Source organism: Equus asinus, chromosome 1 (assembly GCF_041296235.1).
Source record: "Equus asinus isolate D_3611 breed Donkey chromosome 1, EquAss-T2T_v2, whole genome shotgun sequence".
NCBI classification, from domain to species: domain Eukaryota; kingdom Metazoa; phylum Chordata; class Mammalia; order Perissodactyla; family Equidae; genus Equus; species Equus asinus.
Window position 1 is genome coordinate 173938390 of NC_091790.1, and position 17612 is coordinate 173956001.

The 17612-nt window shown below is 43.8% G+C and overlaps 1 protein-coding gene across 18 annotated transcripts in view; it reads left to right on the forward strand.

Annotated features, from left to right (window-relative positions):
* ST7 (suppression of tumorigenicity 7) overlaps positions 1-10120 on the forward strand; it is a 250563-nt gene extending 240443 nt beyond the window's left edge. For 11 of the 18 annotated variants that reach the window (XM_044762524.2, XM_044762587.2, XM_070512340.1 and 8 more), the window contains 2 exons: positions 1756-1895; positions 9770-10120. In XM_044762524.2, the coding sequence (XP_044618459.1) occupies positions 1756-1895; positions 9770-9865 (236 nt within the window). In that variant the 3' untranslated portion in view covers positions 9866-10120. Of the gene's footprint in view, positions 1-1755; positions 1896-2702; positions 3769-9769 lie in introns of those variants that run through there. The other 7 variants (XM_070512249.1, XM_070512258.1, XM_070512329.1 and 4 more) reach the window with 1 other exon arrangement.
* The last annotated feature ends 7492 nt before the right edge of the window (positions 10121-17612 follow it).

The following is a 17612-nucleotide window of genomic DNA, read 5'->3' on the forward strand; positions in this document are numbered from 1 at the left end:
TCATAAATCTCCAACGTGGTGGGGTCTGGGTGCAAAACAAGTGGCTGTCTCAGACTGAAGGAGCAGGAGGGAGCGCACTTGTCTCCTTGCCTCCAGGCCCAACGTTAGATTTGTGGCTTAGCGAACTGGGAGATCCCAGTGATGCGTTCTTCCTCGTTGTCTGAGGTTTGTTGTGGAAAAGGGTCTGGTGCCTCACACTACGTTAGGTTTGATTCCAGAAATCCCTGTTACGGGCCCATACTTTACCTTTTGACTCCCCCTTCAGGGAGATCCTTGTTAAAGTTTCCATTTTCTGGTAAGAAAGGCCGTTTTCTGAAAAGTACACTTTTAAAATGTTTTAATTGAGTCCAATTAAGTTTCCATGGAGATAGATTCACTATTAGGACAAGATTACAGTTCTTAAAAGAAATTTTATGGGAATAATCTTTATAAGCCTGAAATAGAAAATTATAGGTCACACTTATTTAATTGGATGCAGTTGTCCGAGTCTGGTCTCCCCTCGCAATCCTTTGGGGGTTGGAGGTGGATGGTGAGGATGGTGAGGATATAGAGAGGGTCGGTTGCTTTAAATGCTACCCACGTTTTGCACATTGAAAGTGTCGTCGTTGCCACAGTCGGCCCTGCGCACTCGCATCCTGCCTTTGAACCCTAGTGGGGAGACTTTCCTGGATTCAGGTGCACCTGCTTATTTGTGCTTTGTCCCTCCCTGCTCCTCTCCTCCCTCAGTTTCAGCAAAGTGGATTAGTGTTCAGGGCTCTAAGTCATGCAAGCTGCATGGCTGAGGAAGGGCCTTTAGATCTTGGATTTCCTGAGGAAAATGGAGCACTTGGTCCTTCTTGGAGCACTTGGTTGAGTGGAGTATCGCTCACATGCAGTGTCATGGCTCCCCGCCACCTGGGCCCCCGCAGTTGGTGTTTTCTTCTGCACAGGCCAGCCCCTTTCTCCCCTGATCAGCACGCCCACTGGCCCAGGTCACAGACAGCCACACCTCGAGCAGAAAGCCGGGGAGTCCATTCCCTCGGCTTTTCTGCCACAGCTTTGTGGTTTCCCCAAACTCAATGTTTGAAATTTAAAAGTTATGAAAGGTGCTCTAAAGAGCACCAGTTATTCATTTTTTTGGTGGTTATTGGAAGTATATTTGTCATCAAGAATCTCCTACAATTTTGCCAGATGACCCTCACAGCCTTGCTCCCCAACCCTTGAAGATTGAGTGGCCTAGCTGAATGTCTCTGTCAAGGCGGCACCCTCCATTGACATACTTAGAGTGTTCCAGGAAAAAAATACAAGATAAACTATTATCACCCATATAATGATTAAAAAATTAGAGGAAGGTGAAAATCTAGAGAGAGGATTTTTTTTCCAGTATACTTGATTTTGGATTTTCTGGGTTTTATACAATGAACATGTGTTTTATAATTGGAATAAAGGTTTGTTTTTCTGTCTGCTTTTGATAAAGGAATACTGTTTATTAGGCATAGCTGGTGTTACTGTCCCTGCCCATGAATGTGTGACATTCCCATGTTAGCCCTATCATGCCCCTAGGTAGAGTGCCGAAGGTTGAGTATGGACTCGGGAGAAGCAGATAGGCAGCCAGAGGCTGGCTCAAGTGTTGGCTCTGGTTTGTTCAAGTGCCTGCACTTTTCATTTCCAACAGGCTTCAGCCAAAGCTCTGAAGAGTCAGTCCCATGTGTAGAAACTTCCCTGAGAATGCGTTTTATTCCAGCCCTAATAATTCCCTTTTGATCTTCTCCACAGCTTTCCATGAAGTCTCAGTTTACCCAAAGAAAGAGCTTCCCTTCTTTATTCTCTTTACTGCTGGACTGTGTTCCTTCACAGCCATGCTGGCCCTCCTGACACATCAGTTCCCAGAACTTATGGGGGTCTTCGCAAAAGCTGTGAGTATTTGCCTAGAGGAAGGCCTCTGGGAGGGGCAGGGAAAGCCAAGAGGGGGGCAACAGGAGAGAGCTGAGGGAGTGTCGTGTAGAAATGGACGTGCCTCTATTGATCATTTGCTCACTGTTTAATTTTCATTATCATCAGTGGGATCGAAAGGTTGAAGGTCAAATGAGAGAGTGTAGGTTGTTTGTTAATGCATGCCTTGCCTCATTTCGCACAAAAAAAATTCTTTTTCCAAAAAAAGCATGAGATCTAAAAGGATTAAATAAATAATTAAGAGAATCCTAGCAAATGAAAAACGTGTGGGAAATTGTTCAGTTTTGTATAAATTGAATGACGTTATTTCTAATCTTTAGAATTGTGGGTCTTTCCTTCAAGAAGGATGAGATTTACATGTTCAAAAATTTAAATAAAAAAATTTTAATGGCTGCAAACGTTTGGCTTGTTTGGAGAATGAAGTGAGAGAGTGTGAAGGGCTTGTAGTATTAAGAAGTGTACAGACATAACATTTAGAAATATGGAAAGCCAGTAAGAGTCTTTAAGAAGGGGTGTGGAGAAGAGCTTTAGTAAGAAAAGCCATTTGTACTGACAGCCAAGAACCATTGTTTCCTTGTTGAAAACTGACCATTTCAAACTGCACTTGCAGTGAGGATAAATTTACTGATTTTGCCACAGATGAGTTTCAAACAGAAGGAATAAGGAAAAGTGTATCAATTATTTCCCTGGAACTCCATTCTGATTTCAAGGCGAATGGAGTCAGAAAGCATGATTTCTAACTTGGCTGGGTTGATTTAATCCCTTTCCAGATGATTGACATTTTCTGCTCGGCAGAGTTCAGGGACTGGAATTGCAAGAGTATTTTCATGCGTGTTGAAGATGAACTGGAAATCCCACCGGCACCTCAATCTCAACATTTCCAAAACTGAACTCATCACCCTTCTTCCCCCACCACCAAAACCGCTCTTCCTCCTGTATTCCTGACCTCCGCCAGTGGCACTGCCATCCACTCAGTTGCTCAACCAGAAACTCAGCAGCCCTCCCAAGCTCCCTCTCTCCCTCCCCACATCCCGTCTGTCTCGGCTTCCACACCCTGTCGGGCCTAACCTCTTAAGCCACTACATTCAGTAAATATAATTCACCTCTTCTTCCCCTCGTTCTCTCCCCGTGGCCTCTCTTAGTTTAGATCTTCATTATTTCTTGCCTGGACGCCTGTAAGAGTCTTCACTGGTCTCTTTGCTTCCAGTCTTCTCCTCTGCCAGTCTTTTTCTCCTACTGACACAAGAATGATCTTTCTAAATTGCAAGTCTAAGCATGTCACTTCCCTGCTTGGATTTCTCCAGTGGTTTCCCACCATCTTCAGGATAAAGTCCCAGCTCTTTAGCATAGCATGCAAGGTCCTTTATGATCTGGCCTTGCTTGCCTCTTCAGTCTCATCCCTCCCAACTTTTGCACAGACACTACTCTTGGGCCATAGTGAATTACTCACCATTCCCAGATGCACCAGGCTCTTGTGTAGCTCAGTGCCTTTGCACGTGCTGTTTGCGCTGCATGGAATGCCCTTTCCCATCACCACCCTGACTTGTCCACTCTACTAATGCCTCTTTGTTCTTTTATACTCAGCTTTCTTTCTAAGTTTCTCCTAAGCTGAGTTAGATGTCTCTCCTCCATGATCCCACAGTATTCCATGAATACTTATATTATCACATTTATTGTATTGTACTATAATTGTTGAAAACTTGTCTGTCTCCCTTTTAGAATGTGAGCTCCTTGAGAGCAGAGCTATGTCTTCCTTATCTCTGTATCCCCAAAGCTTTGCACAGTAACTTGCACATAGTAGATTTTCAATAAATGATTATTAAATAAATAAATAAATGGTAGTGGTTTCTGCAGAAAGAATCAATGTAAAAATCAGATACAGCTTAGCATTTCTTCTCTTCTTTTATAATTATGGACTCAGAATTGAAAGGTACCTTAAACAGATTGCCTTCAACAGTAACATGATGGAGGTCATCTGGACTCATCTTCAATACTTTCACAATGGGGAGCTCACCTATTCAACAGGGAAGCCCATTTCATTTTTGGATCACTCAGATCTCTTCTTTATACTGATAAAATCTACCTCCCTGTAATTTTCACTTATTGTTCCTGTTCTACCCTCTGAAACTATAGTGAACAAGTCTACTTCCTCTTGCAAATTCTTAAGACAGCTAATATGTTCTTGGCCACCTCTCACCTCTAACTTTCTACCTTCTATGTTCCCTAGGCAGAATATCTTAAATTTCCTTAAGTCTTCTGTACATGATATGATTTCTAAACCCAGTATCACCCAAGTTGCCTCCCTGGATGCTCCCTAGTTAATGGACCCATGCTTTTTATTATTTTCTTCTATTCTCAAGTCAACTTCTAAGTAAAAGTAGTTGCCAAAAGTCTGAGTAGATTAGAGTGTAACTTAGGAAAATTTAAAATAAGAATACATTTACAACATTAGACAATTACTGTTCCTCCTTTTATGTTCCTCTCTTAAACTTTTTTTTAAAGCATATCTGTAGAAGTCATTGTCATTGGCCTAGTATTCTTCATTATATGAACAAATAGCACTTGGTGGGAGTTTTGCATCAGAACAGAGCTTCTCAGCCTCTAGTGTGCATAAAATTCACCTGGCCCCGCCACCAGACTCTTGAGTGCTAGCACCTGGAATCTGTTTTTAGTAAGGACCCCAGCAGATTCTGAGGATGGGGGTTGAGGACCACGTTTCCTTTCAGGAACACCAATCTCAAGAAAGCCAAAACTTTGAGCAGCCTTTTGCAGGTAGATGGTGTGCTGTCAGAGCTGGTGAGGTGAAAGCTTTCTAGGAATCAGTGGTTTTGCCCTGGCTGCACCTCGGAATCATCTAGGGAGCTTAAAAATTACTGATGTCTGTCCTCCCTCCCCACGGGGACTCTCACTTAATTGATCTGGGGCACAGCGTGGGTATCTGAGTTTTCAGACGGTCCCCAGGTGATGTGGGGGTGCAGCCAGGGCTGAGAACCACTATACTGAATGAAATGACTAATTGCCTAAAACTGCCTTAACCAGGGAGCAGATTGGGAAGAATGGAGGACATTACATAGCATATGACTGGGTGTTCTCCACGAACGGCTGCACAGCCTCCAGAACATCGGAGAGTGTGTTCATTACCTATGTTAGACAAACGGCCACTCTCCTCATTTAATGTTTCCAAAGCTTTGGTTTTGCATCTAGGATCAAGTGATTGAATAAAATATAAACTTGCCTTTACAGTCTTCGTATTTTATTCCCTACCAAGGTGTGCTGTTTTGCTTGGTTACTCATATTTTTCAAATGTAGTTTAGATAAATTTGCTTTTAAACCTCTGTCTGGAGGATCACATTCATCTTGCTCTTCATTAAGATTCAGCAGTTTCCAAAATGTCTGGAGGGACTTCATGGGGAAGGAAGATGGATGGCCTGAAGGAGACAAGCCCCATCTCTCGCCTGCTCCCCCCCACCCCGCCCCCAGAGTCTTCTCCACATTTTCACCCTTGCCACTTCATTAGGCCCCTCATGAAGCCCCTACAGGTTACCACAGCCACTCTATAGGCTGCCTGCAACCATTTGCAGCTTGTGAAAATGATTTTCTCAGCCCTCGTCTGAGATAACGGCCCTGGGATAATGACTTTTAGTAGATGCGGAGAGATTGCACTGCCACCCTCCAGGCCACAAGCAGCTTGGGAACTCTCCAGCGTGTTTACATGTTGATATGCAGCCAGCAAGGCAGGCCACAGTGGAGTGTGAACCACTGGAAAATAGTAAAATGAGAGGCTTCAACTGGCTTTCCTCCCTAATCTAATCTACCTCAATGACTTAGGACTAACTCTTCCTAGAATGTTTGGTTACCAAGATAAGGTTGCTCATATAAAGAAGTTATCATTCCAAACCCAGCCCCTCACAGAATGTGGGAAGGTCAGCATTCTGACCCCTTCTACTTTGAAGGGCCCTGTCTTTCCTCCTCTGGTCTCTCTCCTTCCCTGAGACGGAGCCCCCTGACTTCTGACTCTCATCTTCACTTATAGGCCCTGACCTCTTTGAAGTCTGATATTGATTACAGTGAAATGTCAATTGTCTCATTGCAATAGGGCACCTGGAACTTATTCAGATAAGCAGAGGCGTTTTGAATGTTAACGAAGCACGTTGGGAGCCATGACCTTCTTCTAAATAATGGTGTTTGGGGAAAAGGAGGATCAGGCGATTGAAGTGTCACTCTCTCTTTTTTATTAGTTCAGTTGCTTTTTCTCACCACAAGACACTGATTGAATTATGGTGCATTTTGGACCGTGTATCTCTGCCCTCTGGACAGAAGTTTTAGACATTGAGATAGATGAGCTGTTCCAGGGTTGCCTGGTGTTGCTCATTCAGACTTAACTTTTCAGGCAATAAATTTCCCAAGTCTATGAGTGAAACTGCTGTTTCTCTATATGCATTGGTTGAGTCTCTGGCCAGAGTATTGACTGATTTTCAAACGTGAAGAAATGTAAATCAGCATCCCAAGCAAGGCAGGTTCCACCAAACTTTCTTTTTTTTAATACCTCCTGAGGAAAGCCACTGACCTTTATCTGGTTTCTAAGTGAAAGAGCTTAGCAGCATCAGATGACTCGTCACATTGTCTGCCTCTTCCCTGTGGCTGAGGGGTGGGGAGGGGGATGTGGGAAGGGGTGCTAAGGAGGAAGGTAGCTTAGTAATCAGGGATGCACACCTCAACTGAGGTGAAAAGGTTCAAGGGATTCTTTTCTCACTTCTCCCAAGGATAACACATTCTAGATGTGAGGGAGAGCAGTAAATCATCACGTATATTGGAGGCATTGGGACTTAACTCTCTTGTGGAACCTTGTTGAGAAGGGCAGGTATAGTCGAGGAAGGCAGGGCCCACTGTATCCTGCTGTGCAGTGTGGGAAGAGAGGCAATTACAGGCATCAAACAGGGTGAGGCTCACCTTGATTTCCAGAAGCCTCACTTTTCCACTTTTTATCAAAATGAGGTCAGTGCCCAAAACAAAGCAAACAAACAGGTATTTATTTGAACCAACTTTGCAACAACATCTCCATTCATTCTGCTGCCAAGCTGAGACTCCCTGATATCCCCTCGTTTTAGTGCATGAAGTCGCCCAGAGTGCAGACTTTGAGTGATGCCTTTCATCTAACTGCACTGGTTCATGCTAATACTTCACTGGTTCCTTCCCCCATGAGTCACAACTTTGGCAGTTCTAAATCTGTTTTTGGTCAAGTCTTTAGGATATGATAACTTCACCAACAATATCACCTTGTTCCTTGAGCCCCATCTTCCAGCCCTTGTCAGAATCTGGTTTATCCAGACCACTTCAACACCTCGCTTCTCTTTATGGAACTGAGTGTTAGAGGCAAATGCTGTGTTTTATGGAGCCTTGGTGGTCTCTGATTACATATAAATGAGTAAAAAGATATATGTGTGTGTGTGTGTGTGTGTTATATATATTTTTAATTTTATAATGTTATCATGTTGGGTTAATGCAATCAGTAGATTTGTTCCACATTATCTTCTCATAACCAGGATTTTACAAACTCTTTCAGAGGCAGTTTGGGAAGTACTTACTCATTCCTGGGCCCAGTATCTCCCATGATGCCTTCCAACTGCATTCAACTCTAAACTGAAAAGGATAGGCAGTCCGTTCTGTAGGGTGAGCATCTCAAGTGGTTCTGTGCACTCACCAAAGGATAATTTCAGAAGGTTACCAGAAGTTGCCATATATCTAACACCCACTTGAGGAAAGAGCCATCCACCTTTGCTCAAGTACTAACATGGCTCCTATTTCTTAACTGCAACCCAGCCTAGCCTTTAAGGCCCTCCCTAGCATTCTTCCTAGCACTTTTGAACTCTGCCTCTATCTCTCCAGCCAGCTCAACTATTTATTATCGTCTGGTCATTCCAGCTGCTTTCCCATTTCTGTTCTGTTTATTGAGCCTGGAGGGCCCACCTGCTCATATTTCTTTCCTTATCATCCTTACCCCATCTCTATCTTTGATATTGCAGCCATCCATTGGGGTCTATTTCAGTTGCCTCATTTTAGGTGTTTCCTGATCCTTTGAACACAATGCATTCTCTCCCTTTTCTGAACCTTCCTGGTGCTTTGTTTGTGCTTCTTTCTTCTGTTTCATCGTGGTCTCTCTGGTATTATTACTTGGCTGTGCTCAGGTCTTAGTGCCTCCCGCAGCATTTGAGCTTGCTGACAGTGGGAGTTTTGTCCTAGACTCCTTTATATCTCACCCAGCACTTAAGTGCCTTACTGAGTAAATATATTTAATTGATGTAAAAGACTCAACATAGAAAAGGATTCCAAATCTTATACTATCTTGAGTTTCCTTATACAAATCTCACACCTGATGGTCCAGCTCTAATGTGTGACAGGGCTTCCAAGTTTGTATTCTACTGGTTCTTAAAAAAAAAAAGAAGAAGAAGAAGGCGGGGCTGGCTCCGCGGCCGAGTGGTTAAGTTCACGCGCTCCACTGCGATGGCCCAGGGTTCGGATCCTGGGCGCAGACATGGCACCGCTCGTCAGGCCACGTTGAGACGGCGTCCCACATTCCACAACTAGAAGGACCTGCAACTAAGATATACAACTATTTACCGGGGGGGGGTTGGGAAATAAAGCAGAAAAAAAAATAAGACAAGATTCTGAGGTCAAGTGAATTTGTGAAACTTGCCTACCATACCCCTTCTTGAAAACCCACAGTCCGTGGAACATGGGACCAGTAGAGGCGCCCGTTCTAACTTCATTAAGTGCACTGTCTAATAATTTGACTACAGAACCATGTTTCCCTCTGCATGTGTCCTTGTGTCCTACACTGTGCTTCTGTGGGAAATTCTTGGTGGAGTAGACAGTGCTGTGCTAAGGACAAAGGACAAAGGACTCCACAGTATGAGAACCAGGTATTGAACCCTAGCAAGATGATACCTTGGTTGTGAACAGACAGCGAGCAAGGAAACTGTCCAAATACCCCTCTCGTGCTGGGGTTGGTTAGGACACCTCTTCTGCCAGATGCTGGATGGTTTGTGGAATGAAGCTGAGTCTTCACAAAAACATAATCAGGATAGATTTGAGATTATGTTAGGTGTATCTCAGGCAAGGTACTTGGTTTTCTTAAAAGGCACAGTTAACGAGCATTCTTCGCTACATGAAAAGCAGAAAGGAGTTTAGTAACCAAATGAAAGAGACCCCACAGATCTCCTCAGATCAGCACCTCTTCAACAAGGACGTGTCTTCCAGGGACTGGCCAGTTTGCTGTCCTCCCCCAGGCTCCCATGATGCACCACACCAAGCAGGTAGTTTAGAAATGAGCATGAGCTGCACAGGTTCTTGGGAGACAATAGGATCCCAAAGCAATTCACAACCATATAACAAACTTTTTAAAATTGTCTTTTCCACTTAAAGTGAGTTCTGTCCCCAGCTAGGCAAGTAGGTGGTCTAAGTTGTCCCCACTTTTTTAACTCTTCTGCCCACTTGCCACCATCTACCAATCCCTTTTGATGGCATTAGTCATCTGCATGGGCAGCCAGTGGATCCTGAAGACTAGTTAGTCGGAAGGCCTCGGAACCATGGGCCAGCTATCAGAGCAGTGGAGAGGGCTGTCGGCAGACACTCCCCCTCTTACCTGTCAGCACTGGGGCGGGGGCTGGAATGCGGGTTTGATCATGCACCAATGTTTCCTGTAAACAAATGTGAACTTGCAGCCTTTTGAGAGTTCCACAGTGCAGAGACTTAGATGCAGGCATGGGTTGGAGAGGTTTGTTTTACAGCCTTCACCGAGATCTTTCCTGACTTCCCTGCATTTCTGGTTTCTTTGCAGTTCCTCAGCACTTTGTTTGCCCCCTTAAACTTTGTCATGGAGAAAGTGGAAAGCATCCTCCCGTCCAGTCTGTGGCACCAGCTGACGCGGATCTAGGGACGCCCACCTGCCCTTCCCCTCACCTCACCCAGCGAGCTGCCACCATCTCTTCGTGCCAACTCCTCATGGACTGCAAGAAAGCATGACTTTGAAAAAGGGAAGCCATTCCAAGATTTTAAAACATTCATGGACTGTCTGTTCCATATTAAAAGCTGTTTTTGTTGTACAAAATTCATTGATGTTCAGTTCTATTATATTTTGCCTTCAGAAAAGAAAAAAAAGTCAAAAATAAACTTTTCTGTATTGCAGCAACCAGGTGTGTCTTCCTGTGTCTTCCAACCCTGAAAGTGTTGGTGTCCCAAGTAAACCTACAGGTTTATATTTAGTTTACTGACGACCCACGTCTGCTGAAGCCCACACGATGGTTTTCTGTGCTGCTGGCACTCCTCTCAGCAGGCCCTCAGGAGCCCTACAGTTTAGTGACTCGGGAATGGAATCGCTTTGGCTTGAAAGTACCATCTTTTTCAGCCCCAAACTGCGTGTCCTCATAGCCCAAATGCGCAAAAAAAGCTTCCAAAACAAATGACAGGAAGCGTGAATGAAATGAGACATGTGTGTCATAACAGGTTGTTGCAGTTCAGAAGGTCTACTCATTGAATCAAACTCAACACTAGAGTTCTAGGAATCATTTTGGTTTTGCTTTCCGAAAATTTGTTGTGAGAAGAAAGCTTTTAACAAGAAGCCACAGACCCAACATTCTGGTGCAGAACCTGACCACTTTCCAACATTGCCATTTTTAAAATGTTTTCTCATAAGAGTACTTTTTTTGTTGTTTTTATCATGTTTGCATTCTTGATGCTTGCGTGTGAGCATTCTTTGAGTATTTTACTGATCTGAACCAAAACAGTCATTTGTCCTCGCCACCTTTAAAGCCTTCTACATGATTCACACCTGCCGAGCATCTGGCTTTACTTAGGCAAAAGAAGAAAAATAAATAACCTTGAATCCTCTATCTGAAATGAAAAGTACCTCTATTTAAAATCTCAATCCAGTGCTTAAAAAAAGTGGGCTGTCCTTACATAGTTTGTTTCCCTTTTCTTTAGAATCCTGACTCTTTCCCCAGTGAGCGGTACACTAGGCAGCGTGTGGAGAAAACACCATGCCATGGCTCCTTCCCTGGTGGACTTCCCGCCAGCTCCTGGTCTTCATCCAACAGCAAAGGCAGGGGGGCAGGTCATGTTTAGGCGCACAAGGGTTTTTCATGCTTTGGGGCAGCTCTTGCTTCTCCCTCTTTTGTGCAAAGCCCTGACAGGGATGTGCAGATGGCTCCTGCTCTTCGGAAAGCATCTCGGAAGAGGTTCGACCCCTATACCCGCACCAGTAGAGCTGCTCCTGGGGGGAGGGGCTGTGTCCGCCTTGTTGCCTCTTTGCCTCTTCTTCCCCCAACACAACTCTTGACCTGGAGTGGGTGCTCAAGTGATTTCTTGAACGATTTGATGCAATACACGATGGGTACAAATAAAGTTGTATGCATGTTCAGAGGAGAGAAGTTGGTTCCAGCAAAGAAGGGCCAGGGAAGGCTTAGAATTGTAATTTTGAGCTGGGAGAAAAAGTTGTAATTATCTAATGCAATTATTTGATTTAATAAATGGGGAAACCAAAGTCCAAAGAGGTTTTGACCTGTCTGAGTTAGGACTCTAGATAAGCCTTAAATGGGAGACTCGAGAGCTCATAGGCAATGGGCAGTGGAAATGGTCCAGTGTGAGTTGTTAGAGACCTTTGTTGCAGGAAATGCAGTAAAGAAATGTAATAAAGGATTTAAAAGCACCCTGGGAATTTGCTAATTAGGACTTCAGAGCAGTTTTATGGAGAACTGAGGCAGAAGTTAGACTTCAAAGGGTAAAAGGAGTGAATGGGAGAGGTGAAGGTGGAGAAAAGATAGTGACAGATGGAGACACAAGAGGGGATAATGGAGAGGAGAAGGGAGGAGCTAATCACATGAGGAGAAGGGAGATATCTTCTCTAAACCTGAGGGATGCAAGTTGTGTGAACTTAGTAAACCTTTCACTTTATAACCCAGAGTCTCTCCAGACAGAGGCTGTGACCCCAGTGCTCCCCTTCTTCTGCCTCTCTCTTCAGCTTCCTCTCTCTTCAACCAACTCTTGAGAGCAACCGTGATGCCTCTTGGAGTTCTGACCTCCTTGGGCCTGGATGCCGGGGAGGTGCTGTCTTCCGTGCTCCTGCCTTATTTTGCTGCCTCTGAGGACTAGCATTCAGGCACTTAAGGGTTTTATGCAAATCTGTGGAGAGGCAGAGGCAGAGCAACCAATAGAAGAGAGCAGTTTCTAAGATGATCATTTTCACAAGCTTCTTACGCTGGCTGAAGGTCCATGGTTCCTGACTTCTTAATTGAGATGGCAACTGGAACTCCAGTTGCTTTCCTGTCTTTTGCTTGTATTTCTATATGAGGGGCATCAAAATCCATTCTGATGGGCTTTCCTCTCTGAAGATCCCACCAGCAGCACAACAGGTATCCCTTAGCTTCAATTTATATGTGTATGTTGGAATACATATGCAAACATTCTAAATTAAATATTAGCAAATTGAATCTAGCAGTGTGTACAGGAAATAATACAATATGACCAAATGGAATGATCTGTAGGATTTTTTTAACTTTGTTTATCAGTACTTAGTATCAAAGTCATTCTGCCTTTATAAAAGGAATTGGGGAGCCAGCCCTGATGGCTTGATGGTTAAAGTTTGGCACTTTCATCACTTTGATGGCCTGGGTTCGTTTCCTGGTTGTGAAACCACACCACCTGTCTGTCAGTAGCCATGCTGTGGCAGCAACTTACATAGAAGAATGAGAAAGACTTACACTAGGATATACAACCATGCACTGGGGCTTTGGGGAGAAAAAAAAAAGGAAGATTGGCAACAGATGTTAGCTCAGGGCGAATCTTCCCCTGCAAAAAAAAAGAAGCAAAATGTCAAATTTTTAAAAAAGTAAAAAGAAGAATTGAGAAGCTTTCCATATTGTTTTATGGCCCAGAATAATTTAAACACTGAAATTATCTCCTCTTTGAGGATTAGATAAAACTCAGGCATGAAACATCTGACTTTAGTGCTTTGTTAATGCTAGATCTTTGATCACCTTTTTACTATCTACAGTGGTGATCAGTGTCTATGCAAATTTTCTGCCGCTTCTTATGTTTACTTGATTGTCTGTTTTTCTACGAAATTACCATTTTCTATAAGCATTCAAATGTGTTACCACAGAGTTACATGGGTATATAATTTATATATTTAATCTCTTCTGTGTTTGTGGTTATTTCTCTTTTCTTATTCCTAATTTTGTATATTTTTGCTGTCTCTCTCTTTTTCCCCTATAATCGGCCTCACAAATTTATCTATTATTTCAAAGAAACAAGTTTTGGATTTATTGAGACATTTAACCATACTTTTTGCTTTACATTTTGTTATTTTCAGCTTTCATCTTTATTTGCTTTTCCTGGTTTCTCTTGTTTAAAAGAATTCTAATTTTTCTAATTTCCTTAGGTGAGTATTTGGTTCATTTTTATTTTATTTTAAGAAGGATGGTATTTAAGGCTATAAACTTTTCTCTAAGTGTAGCTTTCTTGTCCCATTGGTTTTGCTATGAAGTTTTCCTTTCATTCTTTTCTAGAAATTTCTGTCTTGGTTTCTTCTTATCCAGGAGTGATCACTTTGGGCATTTCCTAATAATTGGTTATCCATTACTAGCTTCAGAGAATTTATTTTTAATGCTCTCTGCAATATCTAATGAAAACATCAAAGGGCTGACCCCGTGGCCAAGTGGTTAAGTTCGTGTGCTTCACTTCCGTGTCCCAGGGTTTCGCTGGTTCAGATCCTGGGCATGGACATGGCACCACTCATCAGGCCACATTGAGGTGGTGTCCCACATGCCACAATTAGAAGGACCACAACTAAGATGTACAAGTATGTACTGGGGGGATTTGGGGAGAAAAAGCAGAAAAAGGAAAAAAAAAGACATTAAAGTTATTCAACTACCTGCCCCCAAATACAGTAAACCCTGATACCTCATATCCATGGATGACTTCTAAGTAAACTCTTTTCTTTTCTTTTCTTTTTTGTGCTGAGTAAGATTCGCCCTGAGCTAACATCCCCTGCCGATCTTCCTCTTTTTTTTGCTTGAGGAAGATTAGCCCTGAGCTAATATCCATGCCAGTCTTCCTCTGTTTTGGATGTGGGTTGCCACCACAGCATGGCTGACGAGTGGTGTAGGTCTGCACCCAAGATCTCAACCCATGAACCCAGGCTGCCAAAGCAGAGCACACGGAAATTTAACCACTATGCCATGGGGCCAGCCCCCTAAGTAAACTTTTGATCCCTCTTTCCATCATTGTTTTAACAAAATTCCACCATTCTTCAATATGAAACTTCAGGGGCCATGTTACAATATTTAAAACACAATTATATTCCTTCCACTGTTCAGATTGTTCTTCTTGCCCCATGACCATGCACTTCATGAAGCTAAAACAGGTCTGTGTGCTGAGTCACCAGGGAGCTGAGTAGACACAGGTAAGTGGTACCCCCAGGTAAGTGCTGAAAATGAGGGAGAAGGGGCGCCTTTAAAACATTTACATCACATATTTGGCTTCTGCTCTGCAGTAGTGACAGCTTGAGTCCCAGGAATTGAAATTGAAAGGAGGGGCTGCAGGGGCTAGACAGGGGCTTGAAGGAACTAGTCCTGCAGTTCTGGCTTTTGAGGGTCAAGGATGACTGAGGTCAAACAGAGGGCAACTGGCTGACGAGGAAATGTCCAAACAGAGGTGGACTGGCCCTCTCTCAGGAATGCTCTGGAGAGCTGCAGGAGCTCAGGGGACAGACAACTGTAGGTAATATCTGCATCTCCTTCAGAGTAATATCTGTAATTCTCCAGCAGCAGCAAAGAGGGCGGAAAGAAAGCTGGGTCTCCCCTCTTTCCAGCGTGTCTCCTCCTATGTCCGGCTCAAGTCGATTTCACAGTCTCTGGGGTCCTCAGCCTTGAAGTTTGTGTGCGGTCAACCTTAGAAAGAAAACCTTTGAAATTGAAAACCTCAACTGACCATCATCAGAAGGCAAGCAAACCTCAAGTTGGTGTGTGTTTCTCCCGGGAGAGGGTGGTAGGTTACAATTTTAGAGGGTATGCGAGGGATATAATTAAAAAAAAAAATTTTTTTTTGAACCACCTACTTTCTGCTCTGAGCCCCCATAGCACAAACCTGCGTTCTGAAGGCTCATGTCCTGGTCACCTCTGACAGCACCATTATCCAGGCCAGCAGTGTCCCTGAAGTCTGGGGGCTCTCTGCATCCATGGCATACATGCGCCACAGAACCTGAGGCCCAACCCCCTGCCAAGCTCCCTATGACAGTCTCCCTGCTGCCCTTTCTGAGCTCCGGGTGCTGCTCGTGGGCCCACAGACCAGCCCTGTAGGCCTCTCACCTTCTCCACTCTCCTTCCAAGTCATCTCTGCAGTGGGAGCAGGCCCTTCCGAACACAGGCTCTGTCAGGCTGCTTCCCTGGTAGTTTTCTGGGGCAAAGAACTACAAACTCGGGACTCCTGCTTGAAATGACTAAAGGGAGAATGCAAGGAGAAAATGTGAATTAACGCCTCAAAGATATTTTGCCCCTCAAATCAAAGATAACCTCCTTCACATCCTGTATAAATTAGATTCACTTGGTCACTCATTCCTTTACGCAATTGAAATTTACTGAGGACCTGCTGTATGCGGGGATATCGTCTTGTTCTCCCAACTCTACCTTGAATTGCAGCATTTATCACACTGTTTTATCTCTACATTTACTTGTCTGTCCCACCCACTGGACCACAAAGAATTCAAGTTCCACGTTATGGGATCATCTTCACACTCTCATGATCTAGAACTAGATACTCTATATTCTAGTATATAAAAGCTCAATAAATGTTGGCAGGAAGGTAGAACAGACAGGGTAGAGAAGAGGATGATGATAAGCCAGCAGTGAGCATCGTTTCATGGAAGTCCAGGAAAAAAATTATTAAAATGAAATAATTATTCCATTCTTGGAACAGCAGCTTAATGAGGAGCTTTTGTGAAAACTTTGCCAAATTATCATTTTATTTGGGACATATTAATTCTTCTTATCCCACATTTCCCAAATGATCATGGTTCATGTTGATCGTGTGCCACATACCATGCCAGGTGCTCAACGTGCATAACCTCTTCTAGTTCTCCAGTCCACTCTGTGACATGAGTACTAATGTCATCCCCACTGAGCAGTTACCGAGTCAAGGAGCTGGGTTTGACCCTCTGAGCACCTGGGCACTGGTCTCGACGAAGTTGGCCACGGGACCCTCACTCTCCTGCCTCTCACTTCCTGCCTACCTAGTCTCTCCAGCTGGAAGCAGATTACTCATCGGCTGAGCTTCAGGCCTGTGGAAAAGTGCACCTGGGGACATTCCACCTCAAATACCCCAGGAAGATGCAGAGTCTGAGCGGATCTCAAAAGACAACGTGGACCTTACATTTTTCTTCATATTCCAGCCATGTGGGTTATAACAGGAGATAGGGAACTAATGTTCCTAGATTAGCTGGTATAAGCATAAAAACGAGAGGAATGCTGTGTGTGGACTTGAAACTGGAAGAGGAACCCTGTAATGCATACAGACCAGGGTTTCTCACAATGAATTTTGAGAAATGTTTGTCCATTGAAATGCTTTTTTGGGATACATTGCAACCTTTACCATTCTCTTGGAAATTCACAACATCAGAAGTCCTAAGAAGTCCCGTAATAAGGAAATTCCTTAACCCAGCACTTCTCCTCTTCATGAGATCACAGGACACCCTCCCCTTGTGTAAAGAATATTTAGTAACCTCATAACATTTATTTTGAAAAACATTGGACAAGACCAATGCCAAATCAAAAAGAGGATCTTATGAAGGAGGCATGTGGTCCTCTGAGCATCTCACCCATCCTGACCAGGTGAGTGTCTGCCACACAGAATTTGGAGAGGAACCCAGGCTGCATGCAGCTGTGAAATGATGCCATGCTCCCTCACCGGCCATCAGGTGCTCCGTGTGCTCTCCTGAGTCCCCTTGGTGCTGGCCAGGAATATTGGCCGTGGACCTCCAGGAGGGTCCTGGGGCCCTTAAACTGTCCATGTATACCAACACAGCTGAACAAAGTGGAGAAATTAAGGATTGGGGCAGTGGTCATAATTCAAGTGTTCTGTTTTCTCTCCAGTCATCCAAGAAAAACCTAGTGACGGTACCTGAGAGAGCCTGTTAAGAGCTCTTTTTTTGGCTGTGGTGAGCAGTCAGTAACTATCACTCTCCTGGGGTCTCCACCAAGTGGGGTTTTTCACCAACCCCAAGGCCTTCGGGTCTTATATCTAACAAATTATATTTTACGTTATTTTTTTTTTAAAGCTGGTTAGTGACAACTAAGATGGTTCCTCTGCGATTAGAATCTGATGTCAGAGTGAGAAAATCCCCTGTTCACTGGGAACTCCCATGTCACTCATTCTTTATTAATGATATTTATTCTCCCTCGTTGTCTTATTCTTTAAAAATGGCTCCCCTGGTTACAATGTTATGTTAAGCATATTACATGTTACTCCAAAATCAGTTCATATATTACAGCTCGTTACACTCCTGGGTATACATTTCTGAATAGCTCTCACTCCACAGTTACAGTTCCACGTTAAATATGGGCTGCCATGAGTGGAGCCTGAGAGAGTTGTCCACTCCTGGCTCCTTGTTTTTGCTGGAAGTTTTCTTCCCT